General features: G+C 54.6%; 2 protein-coding genes across 2 annotated transcripts; both read left to right on the plus strand.

Moving 5' to 3' along the window:
- Positions 1-638: 638 nt before the first annotated feature.
- On the plus strand, positions 639-2826 carry LOC121916025 (adenosine receptor A2b-like). The gene is made up of 2 exons (XM_042440731.1): positions 639-1213; positions 1505-2826. The coding sequence occupies exons 1-2, from the start codon at positions 888-890 to the stop codon at positions 2292-2294; spliced, it is 1116 nt and encodes a 371-aa protein (XP_042296665.1). The 5' UTR covers positions 639-887; the 3' UTR covers positions 2295-2826.
- A 1972-nt stretch (positions 2827-4798) lies between these two features.
- Positions 4799-9614, plus strand: RPS19 (ribosomal protein S19). The gene is made up of 6 exons (XM_042439759.1): positions 4799-4936; positions 5360-5430; positions 6907-7007; positions 8413-8596; positions 9152-9206; positions 9548-9614. Exons 2-6 carry the CDS (start codon positions 5360-5362, stop codon positions 9572-9574), a joined length of 438 nt encoding a protein of 145 aa, XP_042295693.1. The 5' UTR covers positions 4799-4936; the 3' UTR covers positions 9575-9614.
- The last annotated feature ends 8608 nt before the right edge of the window (positions 9615-18222 follow it).

Consider the following 18222-nt stretch of genomic DNA (forward strand, 5'->3'; position numbering starts at 1 on the left):
TTCTTTTCTGATCAATGTGGCACTACCTCTGCCGCTTTTCTCTGGAAGGAAGACGCCTTCAGCCACGCCACTCTCTCCTGGGCACATACTGGGCACTGGTTGGCCATATGTTCATTTTGGGACTGCTGAGGTCTGTCTAAGGGTAATTTATACGACTTTTGTTAAGTGGGGCAACAGGGGACGAAGGCGGAGGACCTGGCGGTCCAAGGGGGGGAGTTAGCTGAGACTGCTGACATGGAAGAAGCTGGTGTGGCTTCCAGGGAAGCAGCAAAGGGGGCAAAGGGCACTCCAGCTAGATTCAACACCCAGCTCCACTCCCTCCACTATTCCTCCCTGGCCCTAGTAGCTCCTGGGCAAATACATGCTCAAGCTGCTCCCACCAGAATCTGCTGGTCAACACAAACACTTCAAGTAAAAACCTCCCACTTGCAGCCCGTCCACCTCCAGAACATGGATGCCTTCTGCACTGGCTCCGTGGATATTCCACACTTGTCAACCATGAGAGAATTTTCACTGGAAAGTGTATTTGCAGAAAGGGGGCTGGCATCACCCGCCTCCACTGCCCTCCAGCGCTAGGCTCTGGCATCGACCGCTTTGTCCTCCGCATCTGCCTCTGAGGCCCAGTCCAGAAGGCCAAACATGCCAGTCCGCAGGGAAGGCACCTCCACAGCTGATCAGCAAACAGAGCAGGGTTTGTTTATTGCGCCGGCGATGGGGGCCAGGCAGCCCTGGGACCGGCAGGTGGGGCAGAAGATGCTGGACAGGAGACACAGAAACCTCTGAAGGTGCCCCTGGTGCTCTGTTCAGAGCCAAGGAAGCCCCTTGCAGCCCCTGGGTCCACCCTGGAGGGCTCTGGCTCCCTGGACGCCAGAGAGTAAGCATTACCCATGGATGTGTACTTTGGTTTCGTGGTTCTTGAGGGCATCCTGGCCGTGGCCATAATCTCCACCAACCTCTTGGTCTGTGCCACGGTCTACCTGCACAAGGAGCTGAGGAACGTCACCAACTACCTGATCGTGTGCCTAGCGGTGGCCGACTTGGGTGTGGGTACCCTGGCAGTGCCCTTCTCGGTGGTTCTGAGCATGGAGTACGTCCTCTGCTTCTACACCTGCCTCTTCCTCGCCTGCTTCCCGCTAGTCACCACCCAGTTCTCCATCCTCCTCCTCCTGGTCATCGCCATCAATGCCCACTTGAGGATCAAGCTGCCCAACAGGTAAGCCCAAGGCGCTATCTTCTGAACAAATGTGTGATGTATGTGTGTGAGAGAGAGGGCTCTATGGGGTGGGGGCAGAGAGAGCAACCTTGGACTTCACTTCCCATGAGCCCCAGAGGCAACTGGCCCAGCAGCCAGGGCTTAAGAGCAAAGGGAAGGCGGGGATGCCCATCCTTGGATCATCACCTGCCTCCATGCTGTGGGCATCCCAGGGGCAAAGTGATGGGCAATGGAGAGGCTCCTCCTGAGACCAAACTCACATGGCCCTGGCGGGCATCTTTCCTTGGTCAGCTACGCCATCCATGTGAAGACCAGATGGATGATGGTCACCGTGGTCATCTGCTGGATGCTGTCGCTCTTGATCGGCCTCTCACCAATGATGGTCTGGAACCGCCTCCAGAACTACATGGAGACCTCCAACAAGACGCTGGTGGTCAGCTTCCCTTCCGAGAGGGCTGCATTTGTCATTGTAGGCCATGACATCCCCTATGGAGACTTCCTCCCCCAAGTCCTTCCAGGCCGACAGAATTTCAGCGACAGTGAAATCCACACTGGACACCTGGGCCGCTGCTCCTTCACCTCTATTTTCAGCTCCGAGTACCTGGTCTACTTCATCTCCTTGACCTGCACCTTGCTCCCGTTGGGTACCATGCTGGGCATCTACGTTGACCTCTTCCGGGTGGTCCGCAACCACTTCCAGTCCCAGGCCCTTTGGCCAGTCAAGAGGAAGGAACTACAAATGGCCCGCACCCTCTTCCTCCTGACAGGCATCTTCTGCCTCTGCTGGATGCCGCTGCATGTCACGTACTGCGTCCAGCTGCTGTGCCCCAGCTGCCAGCGTTATGAGTCCCTGGACCGCCTGGCTGTGCTGCTCTCCCATCTGAATTCCTTGGCCAATCCGCTGGTATACGCCTTGAGGAAGAGGGACTTTGGGCTGGCCCTCCGGTCAGTGGTCCTCCGTCATGTCCTGCACTGGCCCAAGCTGAAGGCTGGCTGCTGCCCCAGCCCCAAAGTCCACCCACAGCCTGAAGCCAGGGAACACCAGCTCCCGCACATGGCGAAGGACGGCGGTGAACATTGACAGCAATGGGTCCGACTGAGGCCCACTGGGACGCAAGACACAGCGATCCACATAGGGTCAGACTGGGGCCTGCAGAGAATGAATGGAAGAACGGAAGCCAGAAGGAATGGCAAAAGGAGCTCCTCCCAAACGGTCTCAAGAGGACCGAATATGCTCAGGAGCTGCAGAATGTTGACTGGAGAAAGAAAAACAGACACACACTCTCTCTCCTTTCTTCTTCTCCTTCTTTCTTCCTCATGCTTTCACTATTTTTCTTTTCTTTTTACAGGGCAGCTTAGAGATGTTTTAGTGGGAGATGATCTTCAGCTTGCCTTCTCCCACAACCTGTTATCAGCCACCCTTTGTCCATGTATTCTTCCTCCTAACATCATAGGTCTTTTCTGTCCCTTGGATCAAAACAGGACAACATTAGATGTAAGAACATTAGATGTTCCTATGACAAAAATGGCAGCCAAGCCTCAACTGCCTTTGGGGCTCTAGCTCTGCCTAAACTCTCATTCTTTGCATTAGGAAATAAAGCACACCTGTCAAAAAGCCAAGTATCTAAAGTCAAGAATATTGGGTCCAATGTCACTGGCTGAAGACAAGATGAACTGCCTCAAAATTGTTAGGTATGCAGTCTAGCAATCTCTCCAGAAAGAGCAGGACCCGGAGGCATAGGGCTGAATAGGGGGTGCCCTTGGAGTCCAGTTGCCCTTAGCAAGCTCCCCCTGGCCCCCCACTTGCCTTCTTGCCTTGGGCCTGGGTCACACTCTGCCCAGGAGAAGGCGGCAAGGGACAGGGCAGCCGCTGTGTTTTCTCCTTACTCTAGAGGAGCACAGTAAACTGGCAAGGGCCCAGGGGCATTGCATCCATGCCTGTGTGAGAGAGAAGGATTGCTGTGGGCCATGGGCTCCCTGTGATGCTGGTCCTTCCGGAATGGTCTGGGGAAAGAGGTCCTTGTCAGGCACGGCTTGCCATAAGAAGGACTAGAAAAGCAGAAAGACTTCCAAGGACAGACTGGTGCAGCATATTATCCAAGGTAAAAGGAACAGAGAAACCTTGAAGGAGGGCTTGGATGTTTGTTTAGAGCTAGCAGAATAGCCACAAGGATGTCCAGCTTTCAGGGAGAAACAGAGGAGAAGGGCGAGGGAAGGGCTGCTGCTGCTCAGCGCATGGCAGCAATGCAGGCGCAGGGGCCTTATTCTCCTGGGTCCCCAGCCACCATCCGTCCCTCCGTCCCTCCGTCCTTCTGCCCTTCCTTCCCCTCTGTCTGGGCTCAGCTTTGTCTGCCTTTGGGTGCCTGCCGCCAGCTAAGTGCAAGAGAAAGAGACACTCTTCAGAGGGCAACAGGAAAACCACTTCCACCCACCAAGCAATGATTGAAGACGAGGGAGCAGAGCTGCGCCATGCTATTGAATATTGTGGCCATCATCAGCAAATGTCCATCAACCCATCCTTCTTTACACAAAGGGGCTGTGGCTTGGCCCTTGGTAGTTTTAGAAGCTTAGAGAAAGCGAATGCCATTGATCCTGCTTAAAAGGCAGGGCACTTTCATCTTTCGGGAAGGCAGAGAGCAAAGGCCCACAGGAGGAGGAGGAGGAGCTGTCTGAGACAGGAGGCTGCTCCTGGCTCCGGCCGAGATGAGAGCCTCCCGCAGCCTCCGCTTGGGAGAGAAACAGCCGAACCCGGAGGCCCAACAGCTGCCTAACAGGCGCTGGGATGCTTTGCCTCTCTCCGTCTCCTGCAGCTGCCTATTGTGCCAGGGCTGGACTCCTTGGTCCTGGGGCGACCAGGCAGGTCTATCAAGCCAGCGGGGCTGGCCCTCTCCTCGCTTGCCTGGTTCAGGAGCCTGAGAAGGCCTTTCCTCCCTCGGTCCTCCCTTCCTTGGCTCTCCCTCAAGCAGAGCCCCCTGCCCCGCCGCATGCCAAGGCTGTATCCGTCTGAAAGACTCAGGCCTCTGCCTGTTCCCAAAAGGAGAGTCCCTTGGAGGCACACAGGGGCCAGGAAAGGGCAGACAGGGGATGGAAGCAGAGGAAAGCGAGACGAGTGTCCAAAGGGCGAAGGGAGGGCGGCTGGGGCTCCTCCTCCGCCGACAGAAGCTAAATCGGGGGAACGAGGGAGGGAGGGAGGCAGCCCCGCTCCGCCGGCGGAGAGCCACAGCAGAGCCAGGCTCCTCCTGGGAACAAGGGGCAGCCAAGACCGAAGCCAAGAGAGGCCCCAGGGGCCTCCTCCGTTGGTAGAGGCCTCGAAAGCTAAGCAGGGATGGCCCCCGGATGGGCTCCGCACCAGGGAACGCCTTCCTCCCTGGCCAGGGAAGCGCCCGCCTGCTTCTCCCATCATGCCTTGTTGGGCCAGGCGCCGCGCGGACCCACTTCCGCCCTTCCGAGGGCAAAAGGCTTCCAAGGCTCCTCCTCCGTCGCTGCGCCGGAAGTCCGCTCAGCGGAGGCGGCTCCTCCTCCTCGTCCCCCCCCCTGGGCGCCCGGGATTGGCCAGCCCTCCGCCTGGCGGCTCGTGATTGGCCAGCGGAGTCTCGCGAGGCCCTTGCGCCCTGTGAGTAGCGGGCGAGCGGCCCCGTGCCCTTTCTTTCCCTCGCCGGGACCGACGAGGAAGGAGCTCCGCCAGAGCGAGGAGTACAAGAAGCAGCAGCATCAGGGGACGCGGTGGGTCGGCCGGGAAGGCAGGCAGGGAAGGCAGGCAGGCCGGCCCCGGGCGGCTGGCGGAGGAGCAGGCCCCTCTCTCTCGCTGCCAGGCGGGGCGCCACGCGGGGACCCTTTGCTGGGTCTGCCGAGGGGCTCCTGCCGGAGGGGACCCGCGTGGCGGGAAGGAACAGACTCTCCGCTTGAAAGCCGCTCCGAAGCGGTAGCCAGGGCAGGCGCCGCTGGCTCGGAAGGCAGGAGAGCCTTGGGCCCTCTCTGCCCGGCGGGAGGCATGGAGGTCGGGGCGCCGGAGGAGGGAGAGGGCGGGCGGGCGGGCGAGTGGCGGAAGCAGCCGCCGCCAGGGCAGGCCTTTCTCTCTGCCGGCGCCCCGAGGGTCCCTTGGGCCGGAGAGGGCCTGCTGACTGGCCTCTGCCTTTCCCTCTGCAGATGCCTGGAGTCACGGTGAAAGACGTCAACCAGCAGGAGTTCGTCCGCGCCCTGGCTGCCTTCCTGAAGAAGTAAGTCAGTCCCTGCAGCCTCAAAGGAGGCCTTTGCGGCCCCAGGAAGAAGGAGGAGGAGGAGGAGAGAGCCCTGCTCCCTGCCTTTGCTTTGTGGCCTTAAAGGCGTGCCTTTGCTCCTTCCCCAGCAAAGATGGCCAGAACCCCACGCAAACAAGGCCACCTGCAGCAAGAGAGGGCAGCTGCCGCTCCAGTCCTTGTCTCCGGAGGGGCACTGGGTCCAGGGCCAGGCTCCGCTGCCCAGCGTAGCATCTGAGGCTGTGCCCAGCCCTGGCTCCTCCTGGGCAAGGAGCGTGCTTTGGCCCTTGCAGTCCCAGGAGGAGGAGGAGGCCTCCCTCCTGCCCACATCCCCTTCCACAGGCAGCCGCTTGCTGCTCAGCGCAGAAACCTTAGGCACAGCTCTTCTCTTATTGCAGCCGATACTTGTTTATATTGTTGCAAGAGGAAGCCAATGTTCCAGTAAAGACTGGGCTGGACCTCCCCCAGTTACCTGCTTCAGCCAGCCCTTGGGATGTCAGGGAGCCAGGAGGGGAGATGAGGGGGTTTGTTCCTATACGCTTCGCTGGGCCTTTCCCTGGCTGCAAATGTAGCTGTGGCTGTCCCTCTTTCCCTCCGGCTTCTGCCAGGTTGGCCTCCTCCTAACTGCCTTGGGCAGAAGGTGTGTTTAGAGGGTGGCCACAGACCCCAGTGGAGCTAAGCAGTGGCAAGCTTTGCCTGGAGCTCTTCCGCCGATTTACAGAATCCGGGAGTCAGCTTGTTTTAATATTTGGAAGAAGATATGGAGGATGGAGCAAGGTTGCTTTCCCTCTGCTCCAGAGAATAAGACCTGGAACAACGGATGCAAGCTGCAGGAGAAGAGATCCCAGCTCAGCCTCAGGAGGAGCGTTAGGGCATGGCTGGATGGCCCTCTGTCCCAGGGAGGCTTTTGGGCACTGTGCTCCTGAATGAATGGCAGAAGAAGAGGGCTGGACTAGGCAGCTCCTGGGAGGGTCCCTTTCTGGGACCTTTTGCCCAGGAAGGCAATGCTGTGTGAGAGACAGAGGGGGCAAAAGCGTGTGTACAGTAGCCTCACATCCAACATCCACAGAACAGCCATCCCTTTATTAGGACAACCAAAATGCACAAAATACATAATGCAGGCTGGCATTTTGGTTTGCTCAGGAAAGGCATACACTTGTTCCTCCACATTTGCTAGGGCTAGGAGCACAGGACCCCTGTAAATGTGGAGAAACCTCAAAGTCGACCAAAGAGTTGCACTGGAGAACCCAGACGCTCCTAGAGGGAGTGTATTCATGCAATCCGTCAATAATCAAATGAGGAGGGACGTGTGCAGTTGCTTTGGGGATTGTGGATCTTACTGTACTTTCTTACACGGCCAACACAGCTGCCTCTGAACATCTGCTGCCAGTAGCACAAGTAGAATCCCCTTTTCTCCTGTGCATGGCAGTAAAACTGTCCTTTGAATTGCTCCTGCAGGTCAGGCAAGCTGAAAGTCCCAGAATGGGTGGACACCGTCAAGCTGGCCAAACATAAAGAGCTGGCTCCATACGACGAGAACTGGTTCTACACCAGAGCAGGTAAGGAATGCCCCGGAAGCATTGTGCCATTTGTAGCCATAAGAATTGCCCCTCAGGCAACATACACACATGGGAGTGTATGAGTTCCTGTTTAATTTTCTAAAAAGCCATGCGGTTTTCTTAGCCGGGGTTTATTTGGGGGAGATCTTGCCACGGCCGGTGGTACTCAACCGAGGAGTGTGTGTGTGTCTGGGGGGGGGTCCCTTTCCCAGGCAGAGCATCCACTCTGCAGCCACTGAGCTATTTGGCCCTCTTTCCTGGTTTGCTTTCGTTCAGCAGTTCTAAAAACTGCAGGAATTTAGCATAGGATTTGGGTAGGCTCTAAGCACAGTGTTTTGTGTGTGTGGTGTGTTATTTTAAACCACTAAGGGATAACCGTGATGAAGTAAGAGAAAAGAGGAGGCTTTGAACAGACATTAATGAACAAGGTGCCGTTTCCTAAATGTTCGTGGCCTGAGTTGTTTGTCGTTCTCTGCCTTCTGTTAGACTTGTGGCAACCTTCTCCTAGGGAGCAGCGGCCTCAGAGAGGAAGCAGGTGGGGCTCCATCAAGGCAACTCTGGCCTGTTACAGACTGCCAAAATAAAGCTGCTTTGGGTCTCTTTGGAGGTATGCTGTTTAAATGATGCATGGGTCCTGAGAATCCAGAAGCTGCACCAAAGCTGTCCTCCAGTGCTTAGGAATGGAGTGTGGCTTTGGCGCGACCTCCGGACTCTTAGGACCCATGCATCATTTAAATAGCACACCTCCAAAGAGACCCGAAGCAGCTTTATTTTGGCAGTCTGTAACATGCCTCTGGGTCTGTGGAAAGTGCTCCCTCCTGAATGCGCTCTTGCAGCACCCTGCCGTCCCGTTCTAGGCGCAAATGGAGGATTTAAAGGCCATTTTTGCACTCAAGCTATCTTGACAGTGGGATATGCTGCTGTTTCTCTGGTGCTGACATGCTTTCATCTAGGTGGAGGCTTGCAGCCCTTGGTGGGTCTTATTAGTAATTTCCCCTACTACTGCTAGCTCTTTTCAGTGGATTCCTTCATTAATGGGAGTCGTCCATTCGTGTGTGCAGTCAGCCAAGTGAAAGCCAGGAGCTCAGAAATGTTGGCTCCAGCAGCCTTCATTGTGCGCAAGAGGGACTGTTGTGCACCACTCCAGGCGTGCTGGATATCAGAAGCTGTCCATTCCCAGCTCTTAATGCAGCACTGCTCACTTGCATAGTTTATTCCTGTGAGTGAAGCAGTCACACAGACTGTGGCAGCAACTCCTTTTTGAGTCCTGTGATTTCTGACAACGGTCCTCTGGAGTGCTTGGGAAACTGGCCTTGCTTCTGCGCCTTCTCTGGGGCACTTGGGCTCCCGTGCCTCTGCTGACATCTCCAAGCAGAAGCCTCAGGCCTCTTTCTTTTCTTTGCAGCATCCACAGCTCGCCACCTGTATCTCCGTGGAGGGGCCGGCGTGGGCTCCATGACAAAGATCTATGGAGGCCGCCAACGTAACGGTGTGATGCCCAGCCACTTCAGCCGAGGCTCCAAGAGCGTGGCCAGGAGGGTCCTCCAGGCTTTGGAGGGACTCAAGATGGTCGAGAAAGACCAGGATGGGTGAGCCTCTCACAGATGGGAGGAAGAGGAAGTCAGTGTGGCATAACTTGGGTGGGAGAAAAGCCCAGAGGGTAGTGTGGGCAGCCTCCCACACCTGGTAGAACCTAGTTGTGAATTGCTTATAAACTCCACCTTTGACATAACCATGGGACCAGACCCATGTGTCTGAACTTGCTAATAGATAATAAAGGCAACACAGACCTGAGGCTCAGTTGTGGGGCAGGAGTGGAAGAAGCAGAACCAGAGCCTGGGAAAGAGGGCTTTATGGAGCGCAGCTGCTGGAACTCTCTAGCCAGAGTGGCAGTCCTGGGAGTTGCAGTCTGAACTCTGAGCAGGACAGGGCCAAGGCTTCAGGCAGGAGGTCAGCTGGTGGCTCTTGGCAGTTGAATGCTGGGACAGAGGCCTCCTTGTCCAAAGGCATCTCCTCATCAGCTAGGTTAACATTCCCCAAAGGCTTCTCTATTCTTCACTGCAGAGCCTCTGGGAAGCACTTGAGCATGGTCTGTAGTAGCAAGAGAGCTGATTCCTAAAAGATGCCAATCTGCTTTCTTTCAGAGGTCGCAAACTTACTCCTCAGGGACAGAGAGATCTGGACAGGATTGCCGGACAGGTAATGGCATTGCATAAGGATAGTGTCTACAGTAGTTTGAACAGAGTGGACATGTCAAGTCTTTAGCAACACCAATGGGATTCCTTGGCCCCCTTAAGAGGGCAGCAAATATTTCTTTCGGCAACCCAGGCTGGGAGTCTGTGTGTCTGTGCCAAAGCACCAGAAAATGCCTCTCAGCACCTTGAGGGGCTCATTTGCAAGTTTCTTTCTTTGCCAGCGTCCAGCCTGGCCTGCGGGTACCTCCAGCAGTGTGCCTGCGTTCTTCATGGAGGTGGGCTAAGTGTACTCTTCCATTTGCCTGCTCATATCTCTCAGACAGACTGTCCTTTTTTCTCTTTTAGGTGGCAGCTGCAAGCAAGAAGCATTAAACTTCTTTTCAGTTTAAGAATAAAGCTGTTTATTTACTGATACAGTGTGGTCTCCCTTTCCTTCGAGGCTCACTCTCATCTCACTCTGCTCCTCCTAAGCTCCAGTTCATTAGTAGCACTGTAGCCTTTGCCATCTTTCTCTGACTTCTCTGTGTAGCCAGGAGGGCCGGAAGCTCAGAAATGGAAAGCGTAGGATGGACACTTGAGGCCAGCTGCATCAAGGGGAGCCTGCCTCTCCCCACAGGCCATTCTGTCTCCCCAGTTCACACCCTGAATTTGGACTGGGATTAAAATATTGCTTCCGATTTATAAGGAACAGTTTTGTAGGCTAAAAAAAAGCTACAAGTTGCATCAGGATGGCCAGTGGGCCCCCCTCGGATGCTCTGGCCACTTGAAGCATGTTTTTCCCTTTGGGCTCTTCCAAATTGGGGGATGCTCCTGCTCATGGTCCCCATTTGGGGCGGGGGGCACAGTGAGTCGCACACTTTGGTGCTTCCCTGCTTCTGTTATCCATGGATCACTCCAGCAGTAGGCAGGATGACTGCCAAAGGTCTTGGAGGCATTGTCTTCCTAATGACAGAGTCTGTGGCACTTCATCATTCATTCAGATTAGCTGCAGTGTTTAATTAGCAGATTAGCAAACTAAAGCTCTACTTGATTGGAGGTCAGCCTTAATTAGAGAGGGCCAGTTGTAAAGGGCTGGGACTGCTGCTCAGGGTGGACTTGTGATTTCTTGGTGCTGTTTGGGTCCCGATGCATTAGTGCAACAAGGCCTGCCAAATATAAAGTGTGAGTTCTTATGCTAATCTTTCAGTAGTACCATGAAAGGGGAGCTATACAGTATTACCAAAAGTGCCATATGCAATTATAATTGATTCCTCAATTAGTTCACAGCCTTATTTCAGAGTCTTCTGTGTTGCTCAGCATGCAAAGCTGGGTTAAGCGCTTGCCAGGGTGGTCCTGATTTGTTTCAGTTCCATCCCAATTGGAAAGCTTTTCTTTTGCCACTAACTTCTGGCGGCCACAAGGCTGGTGTGAGTTGCGCATCCTCAACTAAAGAAAGTGGATGAGAACAGTCCTGGTGTTTCTGGCAGCTACACGGCTTGGCTTTTGGGGGGTGGCACGGAGGCAATTTTTGGAAGAGGCAGCCAATGGCATTACTTTGAGATGGAGATGTTCTCAGACTCCATAATTCAGGCAAATGATGTTTGAGAGATACAGTGGGCAACTTTTCATATTCCTGTGGCGGTGTTAATTTGAAGGGTACTATGGATAGTTGTAAACTAGATTTGAAATAAGAATCTTAGCTGGGAGCAGGCTGCAGCGGGGCTTATTTTATTTTCCCAGCAAGGGCTTGTCTCCTGCAATTCCAAGGCTGTTTTACCTCCCATCATTATTTTCAATGCAACAGTGGAATGTGTTCCTTTAAAGAAAATAAGGTACGCTCAGGTGGAGGCTGGAAGAGTAGTGGGTTAATCCCAAGGGCTTTTGTTTTAATGTTTATAAACAATTTAATGCTCAAGATTTGGGAATAAAAGTGCCACCTCAGCCTTGGCTCCGGCTCATGCAGTCCTCATGCTAATGCGCACTTCATGAATGTCTCTGGAGCTCGGCACTTCACAAACCCAATTAAGGCTTTGCACCGGGGAAATGGGGGGGGGGGGTGTTTGTGTCTGCAATGCTGCCAGAGAGAAGGGGGCTTGGTAGCATCTTTGGGGGTACCTACACAGACTCTAGGCCCAAAGAGCCAACGTTGCTCCCAGGTGACCCACAGATAGGAGTGGTTTTCACTGGGCACCTATTCGCCCGCTCTCTGGCCTCATTTCTGCTCTGTGCGTTTTGGTCGCTGCCTTGATGAAGGGCTGCTGGAGGGCCACTGGTTTACTCTGTCTCAATTTGCCAGTGATGCCAGGATCTGTGCCCTGATCCCGCTGGGTCCCAAAAGTGCTTTTGCCACTCTGTCTAGGAAAAGCTGGCCATGGCTTGAAAGGCGTATTTATTGTTGCTGAGTGGAGCTGAAGGACCATGAAAGGCAAACGCCGCCGTCCCCTCTCCACACTGTCCTTGTGTTACCCAAGGCATTTTTAGAAATGGTTGCATGTCCAAACGGACATCCAGTGGAGACGAGCGAACACTGACACTTTGATGAGTGAACCAAAGCCACACGTTGAGATTAGAAGTTACTGATGCACTGACAAGAGGAATGAATTTCAGTGAAACTGAATGCAAACAGTAGAACACAGAGGCACAAAGCATCAGGTGAAAGAGAGGAAAAGGAAGAAAGAAGCAGCCAAGCTCTCACCGAAGGCAAAGGGAGTTCCTCCCACGTTCACAGCTCCAGCTTTAATTCCTGAGGAAAGTGAGAAGGCTGAAAGGCCATGGAATTGCAGCTAAATCTACTGCGGTCTTCAATAGGGCTACATAGCAGGGCTATGGAAAGGCGGGGGGGGGGATTGCCCAACAGAGATGGAGAAACCTCTGGAGGGTCCAGGAGCCCCTTTGCCCCCAGGACCCACTGTGGCCACACCATCCCCCCCAAAACACATAAAGGCAAATCACACCATTTTGGTCCAGAGAAAGGTTCCAGGCAGAGGGAGGGGTTGCTGATAGAGGACCCCCCATGACCCCCAGAGGCTCCTGGGGAATAGATTATTTTTGGAGGGGGGCTGGAGCATGTGTCCCCTTCTTGTACGAAGGGAGACCTGAGGACCATTGAGGCCGAGGGGGTCTCGCAGGGGCCCTTCCTGGGGCAGGAGGCAGCCTGAGAGGGAGCCAAGCGGTACTGGGGGCAGCAGCCCACAAACAGTAACCCAGAAAATGGCCATGAGGCTTCCTTCCTGGCTCCTTGGGGAGTTGGGGCCCCTAGGCTGCTCTGGGGGAGGGCATAATGGGTCGCCAGGGCCTTGGGTGGCATTTGGGGGGCTCCTCTCCCTTTGGTGGTTGTGTAGAGGGGCAATCTCAGCCATTTGTGCAGCTAGGTGACCGCTGAAGGAAGAGGAGCCCTTGGTCCCCTTGCCCCCTGGCACCCCTGACCCAGAGAGGGGAGGACGGAGCAGGCCGAGGCCGCTGTGCTCCCCACTTGCCAAGGGACTTCAGGGCTCCTCCTGTTCCCCGGGGGCCCATCCTGTGGCCCTGGACCCTCAGGAAGAAGAGGGTGCTGGTGGCTGGGGGTCCAAGGGGGAGCTTTGCCGTGGGGGCCTTGGCACCTGGAGCAGCAGGGTCAAGGCCTCCCCATTCTGGCCCGAGGGCCCACAATTGCCCACCCGGTGGCAGTGCAAGTGTAGCGGCCATTCTGTCTTGGACTGGGACTGACACTGTAGTGCAAAATCACCTGAAATGGGCTGTTAATGCGCCACAGCCTCTCTCCCTGCATCTTTCTTTCGAGAGGCCTCTTATGGAAATAATTAGAGCTGCTAAGAATTGTTAATTCAATGTGCGTAACAGCGGGGGCCTGATAGGCCTTTCGGGGGCCCCACCTGTCACTCCTTTGCCACACATAAAATGGCTTTAAAATGGGGAGATTTACTGCCTTCGAAAGAGAGGAGCATTGCAAATTTTGAAATGGTGCCTCCGATTAGTGCCAGAAACAAAGTAAATGCGTTTTTGATAGTGGCACTGATCTGGAATTGGGATTCGAAAGTGAGGGTGCAGCAGCTGTTGTTTACAACCTTTGGTTGGTGCAACGGGGCTCCCAGGCCCAGATTTGCTACCAAAAGGAGGCACAAGAGCATTTGGAGGGACCCGGTGCCCCCGCCATGCTAGGCCGCTTCAGCTTTAATGCCCCCCATGGAGCTGGGATGGGCCTGTGTCTTTGCCAAGGCAGCAAATACCGCTCTCCTCCCTTCTCTGTGGCTAAATCCTCATTATTTGTGCTGGGAAGGAGGGGTTGGGAACTGGGGGGGGGGTCTTCATTGCCAAGGGGGACATGAGTTGCCCTGAGGCTGCCCATGTGCAAACCAATGCTCTCCGATGTGGCCGACTGCCATCCCACTCCCCCCGTGAACCAGTGTTCCAGGGGCTGGTGCTGTGTTTGTGCCACACTTTATTGTGTTGGCACAGCTTCCTGGAGGTGTTCTGTGGACCTGCAGCTGGTGGACAGCAGATGGCCACTCTGAGTGGCCCATGGGTTCTGGTGGCTGCCTGGAGCCCCGGATCCACACCAGGCAGAGAGTGGTATCCCTGCAGCTGTGTTTGTGCCATGGCTGCTGCCCTGAACTTGTCCTGAGAAGGCGCCCGGAGCCTCCTGATCAGGGACGGCTTTGGAGACCTGCTGGACTGCCAGCAGGGAAGCTCTGCTGCCAGCAGACACAGCAGTAGACATGGCGGCGCCAGCAGAGGCGCCATGCCACTCACCTGTGGCCAGAGAGCCCCTCCAGCCCCTTCCCTGCTGCGCAAGACCCGCCTCCTGCTTTTCAAAAGCCCCCCCCTTTTTTTTTTTTCCACTTGGCTGGCTGGGCCCCTGATTGGATGCTGGAATTTGCCCCCCTACTAACTGCTGATTGGCTGCTTTGCTGGTCCTGTTGTGTGGCTGATGAATCAATCTTCAACCCACCCACCCACCCCGTGGTGGGGGCTGCTTGAAGGCTGAAGCCCCTGTTGAGTGCTGATTGGTGGAGGCGGGAGGTTTATATTTGGAAGAGGGGGTGGGAAGGGAGAGGGAAAGTGTGTGCGTGTGTGCAAGTGACACACAGAGAGGAAGGGTCCTTGGCTGCTGTTTGTGCTGGTTGGACCCATGGAAAGGCCCCCACATGGCTTAGCATGGGTTAGTGGTCCCTTAGGCTGGAGAATGAGTGGCCCTGCAGAAGTTGCTGAACTGCAGCTCCCATCATCCTTGGCCTGATGGGAACTGAGGACCCCTCCTCCCCCAGCCCCATGCACGGAGGGGCAAAGGATCCTCACAAGTGGCCGCCTTGGAAGGTCCTGCCATGATGGCATGGCATGGCATGGCAGGCTGGCATCCTGCAGGTGACTCACAGCTAGTCAGTAGTGAGACAGAACATGGGTAAATCCCATGGATTCAATGGGTTTACTCCATTCAGGATTAACAGCAGGGCTTGTGCCCATAAGTGCTGCTCTTCACACATATGGTTTACACTAGATAATGTTTGTGTGAGAAGGCTGATTGCATTTAGGTTTCTGAGCCTGGGACTCTTTCTCTTCTTCTTCCTCATTTGGTAAAAAAGCAAAGAGTGACCAGAAGGAAGGGAGCGTGAATCTGGGGGTCTGTGCCTCTCCCAAAAGCAGACAGCTGGACAGATGAAGCTGGACCCAACTGGCGGCCCAGATGCATTGTGACGCTAGTGGCCAGGATGATTCCAAAAGCCCCAGAAGAACCAGAACTACAAGCCATAATAATGCAAATGTCCCGTTCCTGTCCTTTTTCTTCACTCGCTTGCCCAAGTACGGCAGCGTTTATACTTGTATCTTGTTTTGCAATGCCCTGATTCCTGCTCCTCACATTCACATTCCTATCATCCGTGTTGTGCAGCTTGGACCTTCCTTCCGCCGCTGAGCAGGTTGACGGCCGGACGTCCTTCTGGCTTGAGTCCACTGGCGTCTTTGCCCCCGTGCCACTCCTGGCTGCCCTCTCCTCCTCCGCAGCAGCCCCTGGAAAGCCACCCGACCTTTTAGATAGACCTAGTTATAGTTTTAGCTCTGAAGTCAATGCCCAGGGTCCCCTTCCTACAGAGGCAGTCTTGTTCGCTTCTCTTCCACCTTACAAATTAAAAGGAAGGCTAACATATCATTGCACCAATCAGCTGAGTTGTCCCAGTTTTGCTGAGAGCCTTTTAGTCATAATCTGCATTCATCTAATGGGCCGTATATCATCTTGGGGATCCCATGCTTCGTGGCGGCGGGCGGCGAGCATGAAATCAGAGAGGGTCAAACCCTCTCCTTGGCAACATCCAAACAGTGTAAATTTGTTCACAGTCCCAGCCTTTGGTTTCAGGGTTGGAGGCCATTCCAAGCGCCGTCTCCAATATTGTGCCGGGGCTGTAATTTGCGCTCTCTGGAGGCCTTCGCTTCCTAGGCACAGAGTTCATAGAGGCCACAGAGAAGGACTGAACTGCTTCCCATGCAGAAGGCATAGGGAAAGACCAATACCATGAGCTTTTAAACGGTAATAAACAAATCCCCATCTGCTCCCCAAGTGCCTCCTCATCTATCCACTCAACCTGCTCTCCTTTTCCTTAAGGTTCTTCTTGGAAGATGAGGAGGAGCTCAGGAATGATGGAAAAGGGAGAGGTGAGGGGGGACCGGGAAGGAGGCGGTCAGTCCAAGGGGTCAGGCTGAGGAAGCGGGAAGGGGTCTGGGCTGGCTGCTTTCCTTCCTTCCTTCCTTCCTTTTGGGAAAGGCTCTGTGCAACAGGTGAGGTGGTTATTCCCCAAGAAGCTGCTGGCAGTCTCTTTCCGACACTTGTACTTCCATCCATTTCCATGTTCTTCTGCCTGGGAGCATGTTCAGCCCTGTTCCTTCCCTCCAGGCCCCCATAGTAATGAAGGCTTTCAGGCCCACTGCACAGAGCCGAAGGAGGGAAGGGAGGGAGCAGGAATTAATAGGGGGAGCTTCAGCTGCGTGAGCCGTGTTGCATTCTTGTTATGGCTTTCTGGAGGAGTGTTTGCAGGAGGGCTGGCAAAGCGGAGGAAGGGGGACTTGCGCTTCTCTGTCCCCATTGTGATCCCTGGGCTGCTGAGCAGCAGAGAGCTTTGGCTGGTGGGTAGCCAAGGCCAGGTCTCTTTCGCGCTCGAAGCTCAACGCCTCCATGGATGGCCCAGGGGCCACAAGCAGCAAGGCTGCCTGGTTCCCATCTGTTCGCCAGCTTTAGTTCCTTTTGTTTTGTTTTGTTTTCCTCTGGCAGGCTTACTCTCAGCGGGTCTTCTGCAATCATTTGATTTCTCTGCTTGGTTCCACTGGTATCCTTGCCTTTCCTCCAAAGAATTAAAGCCTGGCTTTGCATAGCAGCTTAAGGTGCATGCAGGACAGTGACATTTATTCATTTCTTTACTAGGTTTGCCAGTTGCATCTGCAGTTAGTGGATTGTAGCTGAATGTGCACATTTACAAATTAATTTGTGACTGGCCACTCCACCTGAGGAAGCCCAATGGCCCAGCTGAGGCCAGAGTGGCCAGTGTGTTTTGCCCCTTGCTTAGTCTTGTTTTTGGGGGACATTGCAATCCCAAAATGGGGGACAAAGAACAAAAGAGAGCTCCAGAGAGAGCCTTCACTCCATAAACATGCTCCCGTGGTTCTGGGTGCAAGCTCTGGCCATTCTCATGCTGAAAAGGAGGCATGATGGGAGGAGTGGCAGGGTGGCCTAGTGGCTAGTCTTTGCAGGGGATCGTCTCTCTGTCCATCCCTCCCTCCCTCCCTCCCAAAGGGCAGGGCTGCTGGGACTGGGAAGGCAGCTGGTTTTGGGAGCCCTCCCTGCTTGCCTGCCCTGGTTGCCCAGACCAACGGAAGGCACCCTTGGCTTGCTTTCCCAAACTGTTCTTGGTCTTTTCTCTGGATTTATTTTTAATGTTAATTGTTTCAGTATTTTCAAAAGCCAAAAAAAGGGAGGGGGGGCTCTTTATTCGCTGAGTCTCCACTTTTTAATGATGTGAATAGTGATGATGATGATGATGATGGTGATGGTGATGATGGAGCTTTTAAAAATGGCTCATTTCAAATTTTTGGTCAACCCAATTTATCATTTGGCCATCTTTGTGGGTTTCTGCTGTTGGGCAATAATGATGTCGTTTCCCTGGTTCCTCTGAAAGGGAGGCCTCCTGCCCTGTTACCTCTTTATTTGTCTTCCACCATCTTTCCTTCCGTTGGCAAAGCAGAGGTTGGCACCAGCATCAGGACCCCTTCTTGGAAGGATCCACTCAGGCCCCTTCCTGCTGCAGCCAAGCAAGACCTCAGTCCGTCCGTCCATCTGTCCGTCCGTGGGGCCTTTCGTGGAGGAGGGCAGGGGGCATGGGGGCACTCACTCCAGCAGGCCCACCGCATTGCTTTCCTATTTCTGCTTCCCTCTCTGGCATCTGTCGCACTCAGACCCTTGTGCAGAGATGTGAGAAGACAGCGGCATCTCTCCTTCACTTGGCATCAATGGCTCACTCATCAGCATTGCTCTCTCCTCAGGCAGAGAGGAGCTATTTCGGGTGCCATGTTTCCAAAGGCCTGGCCCGCCTTGTCCTTGCACTTGTCACCCCAGTGCCACCAAGGCGTCTCCTCGGCTGATCTGTGTCTTTGGGGCCTGTGACGGCAGAGACTGATGTGCCTTATGAGCGGCTTCCGCTGTGGATCTGCCCAGGGATTCGGTTCCAGAGATAACTGGGTCTGACAGCCAAGACAGCCCACCGAGGCTGCAGAGATGCAGGAGGAGAGAAGGCAGAAGGGGAAAGATGGAGAAGGCAGAAAGAGAGAAGGAGGAGGGAGGAGGAGGAGAAGGGACAGAAGCGCAGAGAATTGGGGATGGCAGGGCCTCCTTCTCCTGGGTCACGTTGAAGGAGTAAGGGAGGCACCTGCCTCGTTCCCGAAAGGTCAGCCAGTGACAATTGCTGGCAGTCTGAAGGCTGCAGAAAGGAGTTAGCAGAAGGGGCAGTGGCCTTGTGTCCAAAAGGAAGAAATGCATGCTGATGGAGCCTATGGGGCTCTTGGTTTAA

Source organism: Sceloporus undulatus, chromosome 9 (assembly GCF_019175285.1).
Source record: "Sceloporus undulatus isolate JIND9_A2432 ecotype Alabama chromosome 9, SceUnd_v1.1, whole genome shotgun sequence".
In the NCBI taxonomy this organism is placed as follows: Eukaryota; Metazoa; Chordata; class Lepidosauria; order Squamata; family Phrynosomatidae; genus Sceloporus; species Sceloporus undulatus.